The sequence below is a fragment of the Ranitomeya variabilis genome, chromosome 5, assembly GCF_051348905.1.
Source record: "Ranitomeya variabilis isolate aRanVar5 chromosome 5, aRanVar5.hap1, whole genome shotgun sequence".
NCBI classification, from domain to species: domain Eukaryota; kingdom Metazoa; phylum Chordata; class Amphibia; order Anura; family Dendrobatidae; genus Ranitomeya; species Ranitomeya variabilis.
In genome coordinates this window covers 679116376-679130955 of record NC_135236.1, presented here as the reverse complement: position 1 = coordinate 679130955, position 14580 = coordinate 679116376, and the positions used below count along the sequence as shown (strand labels likewise).

At 45.5% G+C, this 14580-nt stretch overlaps 1 protein-coding gene across 1 annotated transcript; it reads right to left on the bottom strand.

The window, feature by feature from the left end:
* Positions 1–5932: 5932 nt before the first annotated feature.
* On the bottom strand, positions 5933–8020 carry LOC143775175 (E3 ubiquitin-protein ligase TRIM39-like). The gene is made up of 2 exons (XM_077263017.1): positions 7096–8020; positions 5933–7065 (listed from the first exon to the last, which is right to left on the bottom strand). The coding sequence occupies exons 1-2, from the start codon at positions 8018–8020 to the stop codon at positions 6437–6439; spliced, it is 1554 nt and encodes a 517-aa protein (XP_077119132.1). The 3' UTR covers positions 5933–6436.
* Between the last annotated feature and the right edge of the window lie 6560 nt (positions 8021–14580).

Sequence of the window (14580 nt, the reverse complement as noted above, 5' to 3'; positions counted from 1 at the left end):
AAAAACAACAGTGAAGGATGCGTCAGTCGACACAACAGGTTACTCCATGGAGCTCTTTACACATACTGTTCCTGGGTTACACATTGAAACAGTTAACAGGCTATGCCCATTAGAAGTTGAATCGGACATGGAGTGCACAGATGCACAGCCACAGCCAGATTACTATGCTGTTCCTTTGACTCAGACCAGAACATTGCCCTCGCAGTGTACTGAGGCAGAATCAAAACCAGCGGAGACTATGGTGCTCCGTCACGAACGCAATACCACCGGCTTACACGGTGACACTGACGAAGTTGCACACAACATAGAAGAGGAGGTCATAGATGACCCAGTTGTGGACCCCGATTGGCAGCCATTGGGGGAACAGGGTGCAGGCGGCAGTAGTTCTGAAGCGGAGGAGGAGGAGCCGCAGCAGGCATCAACATCACAACAGGTTCCATCTACCGGGCCCGTATCTGGCCAAAAACGCGTGGCAAAACCAAAACCAGTTGGAGGACAGCGTGGCCATCCGGTTAAAGAAGCTCAGTCTGCAATGCCTGAAAAGGTATCCGATAGTAGAAAGAGTGCAGTCTGGCATTTTTTTAAACAACGTCCAAATGATCAGCGCAAAGTCATCTGTCAAAAATGTTCAACTACCTTAAGCAGAGGTCAGAATCTTAAAAGTCTAAATACAAGTTGCATGCATAGACATTTATCCACCATGCTTTTGCAAGCCTGGACTAACTACCAAACGTCCCTAAAGGTTGCAGCACCCTCGGCCAATGAAGCTAGTCAGCAACGCTACATCCCTTCCCTCCCTGTAAGCCGACCATTTCCCACACCACCTGCAGTATCTGTGCAGCTTTCGTCGCCAGGCCAAAGCAGTCAGGGAATCACCAGGTTAGTAGTAGGAAACACTGCATGTAGGGCACCGGCAAGAATACCATCTCCAACCCTCTCTCACTCACCCATGTCCACCGGCACCACAGCTAGTTCCACGATCTCCAGCTCTTCAGTCCAGCTCACCCTACATGAGACTCTTGTTAGGAAAAGGAAGTACTCATCCTCGCATCCGCGTACACAGGGTTTGAACGCCCACATTGCTAGACTATTCTCATTAGAGATGATGCCCTACCGGTTAGTTGAAAGCGAAGCTTTCAAAGCGCTGATGGACTACGCTGTACCACGCTACGAGCTACCCAGTCGGCACTTCTTTTCTAGAAAAGCCATCCCAGCCCTCCAACAGCATGTTAAAGACCGCATCGTCCATGCACTCAGGTAGTCTGTGACTACAAAGGTGCACCTGACAACAGATGCATGGACCAGTAGGCATGGCCAGGGATGTTACGTGTCCATCACGGCACACTGGGTGAATGTGGTGGATGCAGGCTCCACAGGGGACAGTAATATTGGGACAGTTCTGCCTAGCCCACGGTCAAGGAAAGAGTTGGCTGTAGGCGTTCGCCCCCCCTCCTCCTCTTCCTCCTCCTCCTGCAGAAGCGAGAGCTCGTCCACAGACCGCAGTCGCACATCCACTCCATCCGCAGCTGCCACTGTTGCACACCAGGTGTGCCATTATGGGACAGCTAGTGGCAAGCGTCAGCAGGCTGTATTGGCAATTAAGTGTTTGGGCGACAACAGACACACCGCGGAAGTTCTGTCCGAGTTCTTGCAGAAAGAAACTCAGTCATGGCTGGGCACTGTACATCTTGAGGCAGGCAAGGTAGTGAGTGATAACGGAAGGAATTTCATGGCTGCCATAGCCCTTTCCCAACTGAAACACATTCCTTGCCTGGCTCACACCTTAAACCTGGTGGTGCAGTGCTTCCTGAAAAGTTATCCGGGGTTACCCGACCTGCTCCTCAAAGTGCGCAGACTTTGCTCGCATATCCGCCGTTCGCCTGTACACTCCAGCCGTATGCAGAACTATCAGCGTTCTTTGAACCTTCCTCAGCATCGCCTAATCATCGACGTTGCAACAAGGTGGAACTCCACACTGCACATGCTTCAGAGAGTGTGCGAACAGAGTCGTGCTGTTATGTATTTGTGGGAGGATACACGGGCAGGCAGTTGGATGGCAGACATGGAGTTGTCAGGTGTGCAGTGGTCGAAGCTACAAGACCTGTGTCAAGTCCTTCAGTGTTTTGAGGAATGCACATGGCTGGTTAGTGCAGACAACGCAATAATAAGCATGAGCATCCCCCTAATGCGTCTGCTGATGCAAAGTTTGACGCACATAAAGGATCAGGCGTCTGCAGCCGAGGAAGAGGAAAGCCTTGATGACAGTCAGCCATTGTCTGGTCAGGGCCGTGTAGAGGACGCGGTAGCGGGCGAAGAGGAGGAGGAGGACGAGGAGGATGATGGGGATGAGTACTTTTTTACTGAGGAAGCTTCTCCTGGGCCAACAGAAATTAGTGGCGTTGCAAGGCCGGGTTCTGTTTTTGTAAGGGAGACAAGTGACGTAGATTTGCCTGTAACTGCCCCTCAAACCAGCACAACCGCAGATTTGCCAACTGGAACTTTGGCCCACATGGCGGATTATGCCTTACGTATCCTCAAAAAGGACCCACACATTATTAAAATGATGAGCGATGACGATTACTGGTTGGCCTGCATCCTTGACCCTCGCTATAAAGGCAAATTGCAAAATATTATGCCACATGAGAACCTCGAACAAATCTTAGCAACCAAATAAGCTACTCTGGTAGACCGTTTGATTCAGGCATTCCCAGCACACAGCGCCGGTGACGGTTCTCACACAAGCTGCAGGGGGCTACATGGCAGAGGTGTTAGAGGTGCACAGATCAGAAGTGGCGTTGGACAGAGGGGTTTTCTGACCAGGTTGTGGAGTGATTTCGCAATGACCGCAGACAGGACAGGTACTGCAGCATCTATTCAAAGTGACAGGAGACAACATTTGTCCAGTATGGTTACTAACTATTTTTCAGCCCTTATTGATGTTCTCCCTCAACCGTCATTCCCATTTGATTACTGGGCATCCAAATTAGACACCTGGCCTGAATTGGCAGAATATGCGTTGCAGGAGCTTGCTTGCCCAGCAGCTAGTGTGCTATCAGAAAGAGTATTCAGTGCTGCTGGTTCAATATTAACCGAAAAAAGGACTCGTCTGGCTACCCAAAATGTGGATGATCTCACCTTCATTAAAATGAACCACTCCTGGATTTCAAATTATTTTGCCCCACCTTTCCCGGCTGACACCTAGCTTTCCTATAAAAAGGTCTTGCTTGTGGACTGGTCTTACTGAGTGTTCCAATCTCTTAATTTGCAGCAGCTGTTTGACCAGCATACGACATGTTTACACCTCCCCCAATGGGAAAACTCCCCCCACGGGGCCGTTGTCTCACTCTCGACACTTGGCGCAAGCACCCGTTAGTTACAGTGCTGTTTCTCAGAAGAGGTGGGTGTGCTCGCTTTTGGTCGACGGCACTGCCACTGGGTCCCTCATAGTACAATGTAGTGTCTCTGGCGGTGGTGGTGCGCACCCAACGTCAGACACACCGTTGTAACATGAGGGGCCCTGGGGCGGTACCGCCGGCCACAAGAGAGTTCCCCCGCAAGCTCAAACTGTGCTCTACCACGTGCAAAATTATCTCGCACAGCTCCACCAATGTTTAGTCTATGCGCTGACATCATTCAATGCCTGGCACTGACAATCAATACCAATTTGTTGACATCTATGATGATAGTTACAGTAGTCTGGGGCAGTGTCCTATATTGACACCAGTAAATACTAATTTACTGCCAAATTACTTTGTCATAAACTCTGCAGATGAGCCCACCCCTGTACCTAAGCATGCCACCCTTTTTTTTATTTATAGTTGTTTTGCGAGACATTAACATCTATTTATTTTTTGGGAGTACTAACTGTGTCAGACACTCCTTGCAATACTCCTCCACTGACCACAATGCTGCCTGCCTGTGTATCCATGTAACCGATTTAAAACTGCCATGCCTGCCTATTGTTTGTTATTTTAGGCCTTTGATAGCCTGTCTGCGGCCCCTACTTGCACTACTCCTCCACTGATCACAATGCTGCCTGCCTGTGTATCCATGTAACCGATTTAAAACTGCCATGCCTGCCTATTGTTTGCTATTTTAGGCCTTTGATAGCCTGTCTGCGGCCCCTACTTGCACTACTCCTCCACTGACCACACCAATGCTGCCCGTGTACCCCTGGAACCTATTTAAAAGTTCATAGAGCCTAGTTATATATTTTATTTACTATTAATAAGGCCATGATGGACTACGCTGTACCACGCTACAAGCTAACCAGTCGACACTTCTTTTGCGAGAAAAGCCATCCCAACCCTCCACCAGCATGTAAAAGACCGCATTGTCCATGCACTCTGGCAATCTGTGAGTACAAAGGTGCACCTGACAACAGACGCATGGACCTGTAGGCATGGCCACGGAAGATTACGTGTCCATTAAGGCGCAATGGGTTAATGTGGTGGATGCATGGTCCACAGGGGACAGCCTACTAAGTCTGTCTGCAGTCCCTAATTCAAATTGTCCTCCACTGTCTAAATCGGAGCTTCCACCTTCTGGCTTTCGGCCTATAGTATCAGAAATTAAACTGCATTTGGCCTTCAACTTTGGTTACAGCCTACTAACGGTGTCTGCCCCTGCCTGGTGTTTGTCCTCAACTGAATAAAGCTGAGCTTCAACCTTCTGGCACTCATTAAGTGCTGTGTTTTTAAAAATTGGTGGTTAGGGCCTACTAACGGTGTCTGCCCCTCCCTGGTGTTTGCCCTCAACTGAATAAAGCTGAGCTTCAGTCTTAGGCTTTTGGCCTAAAGTATCAGATATTAAACTGCATTTGGCCTATTAGTGTGTTTGGGCCCTTAAAACAGTGTCTGCTGCTCCTGGGTTTGCTACTCCACTGAACAAAGCAATGCCGCCTGTTTAGTCCTGTTACCAATTTTGAACTGCATGTAGCCTACTTTATTCTTTGGCCCTATATCTGTTTCCTCCTCATCCTGCCCATTGCCCAGCCACTGCTAGATGAGTCTGCTGGTACATTGACTTAGACCACTACATTCCCCTTGCACTCTACACAGCCAGAATCTGACCCTGCTGAAAGTAAGGTTCCCCTTCCCGCATGTTATACCACCTTACACAGGGACAAAGAGGAAGGTGCAGATGAAAGTGCAGGTTCCTTCATCAGGTGGTGGGGGGGCATACTCGTTGGCGACGTCACTGGCACAGGGCCCCTCAGAGTACGCAAAAGTGTCGCTGCTGGTGGGAGGCGCCCCTGCCGTGCAAACACACCGCCGTACTATGAGGGGCCCTGTGCCAGTGCCAATGCGAACGAGTGGGCCCCCCTGCTTGCTCAGGATCACAGCACTTGCAACGTTGAAATACTTACCTCTCCCTGCTCCACCGCCGTGACGCAGTCCACGATTCCTGGGCCCACTAAAACCTTGAACCAGCCCTACCCCCCACAAATTTGCCAAATGACCCCCAAGTTCCATTGAACAACTATTATTATAAAGTTAATTAAGATTGACAAGCTTCAGAAACAAGAATGGATGTTTTTGGCATTAAAATGGGCACTGTAGGTGTTTTCCTGGCCTCCACTCACTGCCGACTATGCTTCCCCATTGACTTGCATTGGGTTTCGTGTTTCGGTCGATCCCCGACTTTTAGCGATAATCGGCCGACTGCACTCGACTCGACTCTGGACAAAGTCAGGTATCGCGAAACCCGACTCGATCTTAAAAAAATGAAAGTCGCTCAACCCTAGTGGTGATATCAGTCCTAGTGCGGTGGTTTTGGTTAATGATCAGTATGGCGGTATTATCACTCTATACTCTGGTAATATTGGTTCATGGTCTGGTGGGATTTGTCTGTTATATTACATTATTATAATTGTGATGTACAATAAAAATGATATTGTGGTACATTGTAAACCTGCCTGAAGAAAAAACCTCTGTGCTCTGAAAGCTGCAAATGTAAGTTCTCTGATTAGCCAAGAAAGAATATTTTTGTCTCTTTTATTCATAAAAGTATGTACACCCATTATTATTATTACATTTTTATTGTGTTTTATTGGAATTCTAGGTCTTGTGGTGAATCTTGATTTCCTCGAGGCAGGGTAATATCAGTATTAGAGACCCCGATCAGGGGTACACGGTGGGGATAGCCTGGGTCTCTGTGCTTTGAGATGCCAGGGCTGAATTGTAGTCCCCGTCTGTCCCAGCTCCAGACTAAAGTAAGACACAGATCCTTCCCAGGATCTGGAGGCCGGATTACTATAGAGGGTTATTACACTACAGGGAGATTGTAAAATTATACATTCTGGGAGATCCCTTTAAGAGGAGCAATCACTACACCGTTATATAGGAAAATCGCTATAATCATGTAAAAAGGACGACGCAGAAAAGGGCCCTCACACTGCTGTATCTGATAGACGGAACAGTCCACCAATCACATATCATTCCTCACAGCTGATCCCCGATATCTTTATAGATCCTCTATATACACATAGCACAGCATGAAGGGGCTCGGAGAAGGCGGCAGTGAAGGTGTGTAAGTGTCTGATGGGGTCACACAGCTCATAAAAGGACAACTGCCCGGCCTCATAATCCAGATATATCCTGAACCGATCACTGGAGATCTGGTGAGGTAACGGGATCACTTTACTGTCATGTCTCACTGAACAGAGATTATCATATACCATCTTTCTATATAAACCCCAGGATTTGTTATTATCTCCAATGGGTGACTGATCTCCTCTCCTGTCTATACTGGGGTAACACATCCCCACCATCCACCATACAGATCCCCTGATGTCCACATCCCAGTAATGTCGTCCTGAGGTAAATCTCCTCCCGCTCATCACCTGATTATACTGGAATCTCTCTGCTGTTTCTGGGCGATTCTGTATATTCCACGTCCAGGTCACAGTTTTCAGGTCGTCTGATATAAGGAGATTATTAGCTGCCGCGTTTACATCCAGTAATATGTCTGCAGGATCCTGAACATAGAAGGTGACATTTATATCTCTTATTATATTAGATAATGTGTGTGATATGTGTGAGATCAGCTCCGCACCCCGATAACCTCCGTCATGTCCCCCTGTGTCCTCATCACTTCCATCATGTCCTCCTGTGGTCTCACCACCATCATCCTCCTCAGGATCACACAAGTCACCGGTGTCTGGTTCCTGTAAGACAGTCAGTGGATCAGTCATGTTACACAGCTCCTCAATGTGCCTCATCTTCCTGGACAGCTCGTCCTTCTTTATTTCCAGATTCTGGATCACATCAGACAGTGACAGTGACTCCTGCTCTTCCCGCTTGGAGATGTCACTCAGGACCTTCTTCTCCAGGTCGTCCACCCGTCTCCTGATGTATATAAACAGGGCAGTGACTCTCTCGGCTTCTCCAGCTGCTTTTTCTTGAGCTTTTCTCTTGCGCTCTTCCAGACTCTGGACTGTTTCCTCGGTCTTCTTCCTCTTTGTGATCAGTTTCTGGAGACCATTTCTCAGTTTCTTCTTCTTCTTAGAAGCGTCATCCAGCATCTCCACCCGATGTCCCCGATGTTTTATAACCAAACTGCAGGACACACAGATACAAGCAGCGTCCTCACTGCAGTAATATTTCAGGATCTTCTTATAGACAGAACATTTCCTGATCTCCAGAGAAGTGCTGGGATCAGTGAGGACGTGTTCTGGTCCTTTGCTGTGAATTCTCAGGTGTAGACAGGATCTAACAGCAGGTACAGGAGGGTCCACACAGTAAGTGCAGCGGATCCCGGTGATCTCCTCGTGATGTGGATGAGTAGACAGGACTTTCTCTACATTACACAGACTTATGTTCTTCTGTAGTGGAGGCCTCCTCTGAAAAGTTGCTCTACTTTCAGGACAGGAATATTCTCCATACCCGCCCTCTGTATCCGGCAACCGATCAATACAGACCCGGCAGAAGTTGTGTCCACATCTCGGGGTTACAGAATCTGTATAAATGTCCTTACAGATGGAGCATGTTAGCTCGTGTCTAAGATCAGCAGAAGCCATGGCTGACGCTACTGAGGAGCAGAGAAACCAAATGTGACTGATGTTACAGACTGCAGGGAGAGTTCCAGCATATCCTTTATTATTCTAGACTTTGATCTTTGGCTCTTTATCAAAATAAACATTTTCCTCATATCTTCCTGATTTGTTATATTTCTGTACCTGCTTTGTTGATTGTCTGACTCTCGTCATATAAATGGGTTTTATCAGCGAAGATAATCATTGTAATCAGAGAAGGCAATATGAGTACAACAGGGTGTAACACGATAGTTACAACAAAACTGAGGGCACTACAAATGTATTAAAGGTTATATATATATACAGTATATGGGATCACTAGTGTAGTGCAGCGGTAGCACACTTATGCGATGATGAGGCAGCGACCCTGCAAAGTTCCTAACAAAAGTTTCTTTAATGCGTTTACTTCACAGCATTCATGTCCAACTCAGTAGCGTAGCTACTGGGGGGGCAGAGGGGGCCGTGTCCCCGGGCCCCGTCACATGCGGGGGCCCACTGGGAGGAGCCACTGCTAGTTCTGTCATGAGACAGAACACAGCACAGGAGGAGAGCAGCAAAATGCCTGCTCCTGTCTGACAGAGACTGCACACACTGGTGAGTGGTGGCACAGACAGTGGCCAGTTTGCTTCACTCCCAGCAAGCTCCAATTGGCTCAGGGCAGGCATGCTGGGTCCTAGTGCCCACCTTGCATCTCACTCAGACACTTCCTGGTCCTGCAATCAAACTCCATCGTTAGGTGAGTACAGGACTGCCACTAGGAATTTCGGGGCCCCATACTGGCAACATTTTCGGAACCCCCTTGAGACTCCGCCCAGACTCCACCCCAGCCCTGCTTCCACTCCTCGAACAGTCCCACCGCTCTCTCTTGGAAAAACTCCACTTCTCACCAAGCACACATTAACAGTTCCCATCACCAGATCACACATATAACCAGCAGCTTTTGTTTTGGCCAAAAGATTTTTTTAATCTGCCACAACGACAAGGTAGACTCTTTTTGGCCGGGCCCTACTCTACTCTATCCTATTAGTCATTTGTTAAAATATGCAATACAATTTAGGTATATTTTAATTTATTTTTCAATTTTTTTTTAAAATGACCAATAATACCACATACAAGTGTTGAGTCCTTCTCCGTCCCTGGCTTCCTGGATGTAGGGATCCAAGTAAATGACACGCAGCACAAAGGTTGTGTGTTCATAAACAGGGGCAGCCCTGAAACACGCCTGCCTCACTGGGCGCTGCCCCTTCTTTATATAGTAAAAAGTTAGGCATTTACAGACATGCGCACAAGCGCTCATATTTCACAATCACTTACAAAGCAAATCTATATTAGTGAAAAGTTACAACATCTGGTATGTGGATGAAAGGCTACAATATCAAGGAGAAATGCGCGCGTGATTACTTCCATAAAAGGAAATGTCAAGTTTGCTCAAGTTTCCTGTTGTAAACCAGATTTCTCAGGAGGAAGACAAGATGGATTCTTTGGTTTAGTCTGATCTCCACAATTCCCCCCTTTGACATATTCTTTTATAATCTATCACAAATTCTTGCATAAAAATTTGTGCATTCTCTTCTTTATACGGCAGTATACTAAAATATAAAAACAAAAATTAGTACGGCAATAATTAAAAAAAACTTTATACTCTTGCATCTATTACACAAAATTTATCGGTGCATACTGAGATACCCTTGAGCACAATCTTGAATAATACATATATGATTACAATAATCATAACTATATGTATTATGCTCTGCATAATCCCAGCAACCCACCCACCGATCCCTCTGAACCAGTTGGCTGGGTTAAGAAAAGAGAAGGTATCAGACCACCAGCTATCCTTATTCTGGTCATTGTCTTTGTCATACTGATCTCTGAGTCGTTGTACGTCCTTTAATTTAAATGTCATACTCATAGTACTATTCGGGTCTATATAATGACAGCAGGTGGGTCCAATGATTTGACACATACCCCCTTGTGAGGCAGTTAGGTAATCCAATACCAGGGTATGTTGGTTGACGACTATTATAAGCTGATTCTGTACAGCTATACTAGTGTTTAGTATATCCAATATATCCCAGATCTGATCATCTAGATAATCTGTGGCTCTAACTAATTTATCCCACATTTGTGTTAACATAGGATAAATAAAAATGGTACTAACAATTTTGTTAGGAATTCCCATTTGTACTATATGTGGCCTCCCCGAGGGGCGTGGTGAGTTATCTGCAGCTCTTTTATACAGTGTGTGCTTGGGCACGGCTTGCATATTTACTTGTTTATTTGAAATTATGAAAGTAGCCGGGGTTAGGCGTCCTAATGTACAAGTACCCTTTATACCTACGGGAAGCCATTTATATGCTCCTTCTCCACATATCCAAAATGTACCTTCAGGCAGATCCCATAGAGCTGAGTGCTGCAATACCAATCTGTGAGCCAAATCCACAAAACTAGATACATTCTGAAGCATACACCAAGAGGGTTTTTGTCCCAAGGGGCTACAGTACCCGGCTGCGGGATTCCCACATACAGGCATTCCGTTGACATACTCATCGGATTCATTACAAACCAGGTTCCCTGGCTTACTTGTACAACTGTTTGCATCACCTTGGAGGAACAACTCAGAATGTTCCCATTTTCTATTATGTATGTATCTTTCCAATACTACAGGTTTGAAAGCATCAGAGGGATCGGCGGTTGTACTGAAACTGAGCTGTAGATTTTCTGTGGGGACCTGTCCTAAATTAGTTAATCCAGTCTTATTCCTAGGTACCCAGGCCCCACCCTTATAGGCCAAATATTGTAGATGTGTACCAGTCCCTGAGAGATTACCCTGCCACCAAGGAAATTCTACCCATCCCACAATTGGTATGGCGATTGTAGTATTCCACAGCCTAGTATTACCAGTTTGGTTGTTGGCCAGGTTGTCTGAACAATTAGGCCAAGAGAATATTTCTTCAACTGACACGGGAACTGCTAGAAAAGGTATACTTGTGGCTGATACTGGTGAATGGGTACAGATCCAACAATCTGCCAGGGGTTGCGTATTATTTAACAAGTCATGTACTAATTTTCTATGATGTTGTACAAATCTATTGTTCAAAGGGGCTAGAGAATTCAGTCTATCCCATGCCTCCGTTGAGATTAACATTATTGACATCAATATCATGAGTTTTGTACTGCTTTTTTGCAATGGCTTGCATGTATCCATGATGCCTTTCCTTCAAGCTTGACTGATGTAGGTGTTGTCAACAGGACTTGGAAGGGTCCGTCAAATCTTGGTTCAAGAGCCTTTCTGGTGTGTCTTTTTACATAGACTTGATCACCTGGTTCCAACTTGTGACTTCCTACAGTGTTGTCAGGATCTGGAAGGGAAGCAGAAACTTGTGCATGCACCTTAGTTAATTGTTTCAAAGATTTTGCACATAAGAAGTCAATGACTCAATATTTAACACAAGTTGCTGTGGAAAATAACATCCTAAATTGGCAGTCCTGCCAAACAAAATTTCATATGGAGACAGTTTAGTCTTACCCCTTGGGGTATTGCGTATTGAGTAAAGGGCCAGTGGAAGGCATTCTGTCCAAGGCTTTCCTGTTTCAGCCATGGCTTTCTGTATTTTTAATTTTAAAGTTCCATTCATGCGTTCCACCTTACCAGAACTTTGTGGATGATACGGAGTGTGTAACTGACTTTCAACACCCAACATTTTCAGTACATTTTGAAATATTTCTCCAGTGAAATGAGTACCCCTATCTGACTCGATCACTTCAGGGAGACCGTAACGGGGCACCAGTTCGGCAACTAGCTTTACAGCAGTGTTTTTAGCTGAAGCCTTCCGAACTGGATAGGCCTCTGGCCACCCCGAGAACATGTCCACACACACCAACACATACTCATACCCATTACTTTTTGGCAGCTGGATAAAGTCTATCTGTAATCGCTGAAACGGGTAGAGAGGTCGGACGTGGTGCTTCATAGGGGTCTTTGTTGTCTGTCCGGGATTATGTGCCAGGCATATAACGCATGTGTAATGTCCACACTTTGTAAGTAATCCACACTAGTAAATCTTCATTATCTTTATTTCTCTTTAGCAGGTTGCATAAGCTTGTCTCTGCATGCATGACAAAGTGAAAGTAACTTCTCCCCCTCCTCTCTGTAACTACCCACAATTCTCTACATCTCATCTTTCTTAAAGAGACAAGGTACAAGATTTAATTAATGCATATTACAACATCCCCCTTTTTTTTTTTTTTTTTTTTTTTTTAAACGAATAAAGCTAAAATAAAATAACATGAACTAATGATGCAACAAGAAAAATGTCCAAGAAAACGTATGTCCATTTTGCCCTGTTAAAGAAAAGAAGTCACGCTTCTTCAATAAGTCTGGATGGAGCCCTTCTCTCTCTTGATGGATAACGTCTGGGCTCAGCGATGGTGTCCATTAATGAAGAACTTGTTGCCTCCTGGTGATTCTCTCCACTGTTGAGTGCCGAATCTTCCCCCAGAGAATGTCCATTGTCATTATTTTGAGGAATAATTTTGAAATGTGAAGAGTTTCGAGTTATGAAGTGTCCATCCCTCTCAGCCGTGACCATGCTGCCTTTCTTGTCAATAACGTTATATTTTGCGGGACAATATGCAGCTGAAGTCTTGTTGGTTGGTCTCTGACGCACCACAACGACGTCACCTCTTTTGATAGCATTTGGCTGTGCCCTTCTGGCGTATTGCGGTAATTGCGCATGAATTTGTACAATGACTGTTTCAGTGGGGTGTGCTCCAGGCTAGCTGCCTTGATTCGTTTCCCCATGGTGCGCATGAAGCGTTCGACTATTCCATTTGCTTGCGGCCAGCACGGTGTGATTTTTCTGTGACTGAACCCCAAGTATTCAGCAAATTGTGTGAACACGTGTCCATTGAATGGAGGTCCATTGTCCGTTTTGACCACTCTTGGAATGCCATATGCTGAAAATATGTTATCCAGTTCTGGTATCACACTAGTAGCAGATGTTGAAGAGATAAAAGAAATGACAGGGTATCTGGAATATTCGTCAATTGTTACTAGAATGTATTGGCCATTTGGTAACGGTCCATATATATCGACTGCCACCTCCTCCCAGACAGCAGTGGGTAGAGGTGACATTTGTAAAGGCTCCAGCTGTGACGATGGAGTGATAACTTGGCAGGTGGAACAGTGTTTAACCTTCTCTTCCACCAATTGATCCATGTTTGGGAACCACACTTTTTCTCTGAGTAATTTCTTTGTGCCAACAATTCCCAGATGACCTTCATGCGCTATCTGTATTACTAAGCTGCGCAGAGTCTTAGGTACAACCAATTTGGTACCTCGAAGGATGAGGCATTCCTCAGTGACAGATAGTTCATACCGTACACTTGAGAATAGTTTTAATTCTGTCAGATCAATCTCAGGATCGGGAAATTTTTCTCTTTGAATTTCATGCCACCTTCGATTTCGGATGATTTGTATTAAAGCACGTAGTGTCTTGTCACTTGTTGTGGCGTTCACAAAGTGATCAATGGAAAGAGCTTTTGGTACTGCATGGGCTGTAATGAAGCATATGTATTCTTCAATGGCGGAATGCTCAGGTAGATCATCAGTCATCGGATGTCTTGACAGATAGTCAGCGGGATTGCTGAATTTTCCAGGCTTGTGGACAATTTTGTAGTTGTAGTCCTGTAGACGTAGACCCCACCGTTCTATGCGTGCAGGCATTTTAGCTCTGGGATTTCCAAAGATCGTAAGGAGTGCTTGATGATCTGTGACAACAGTGAAGGGAGCTCCATACAGAAATAAGTGAAAATGTTCGCATCCCCAGACAACTGCCAAGCTTTCTTTTTCAGGTTGTGAATATTTCCGTTCCGTGCTTGTTAAGCTTTTACTTGCATAAGAAATAATCTGAGGATTTTGATTGTTATCTTTATATTGTGCTAAGATGGCACCCAGCCCCACGGGACTGGCGTCCACAATTAGCTCAGTTTGGAGAGCTGGATCAAAATAGGCCATTGTGGTTGTTGAGCAAAGTTCAGTTTTAATTGTTTCAAATGCATTTTGACAGTCTGGAGACCATTGAAAAACACAACTCTGTTTTGTAAGTTCCCTTAATGGACTGTTAATTGTTGAGAAGTTTGGAATGTATCTAGCACAATAACTGGCCATTCCAAGAAACGAGCGTACTTCACTGGCATCTTGTGGAATTGAGGCTGACTTAATGGATTCCACTTTCTTGGGATCAGGTTGTACCCCTTTTGCCGAAAAAATATGACCGTAAAACTCTAATGAATTTTTATCAAATTCACATTTTTCCTTGTTTAAGGTGAGTCCAGCAGAGAGGAGGCATTCAAAGACGGCATATAGAGCACGATTGTGTTCAGCTTGAGTTTTGCCAAACACCAGTATGTCATCACTGTAATTAAAGGCATTTGGAATGTTCTGAATAACGCCCCTTATTGCATCCTGAAAAATTTCCGCTGCAGAGCAGACCCCAAAAGTCAATCTTTTATATCTTCTGAGGCCCACATGTGTGGAAAAT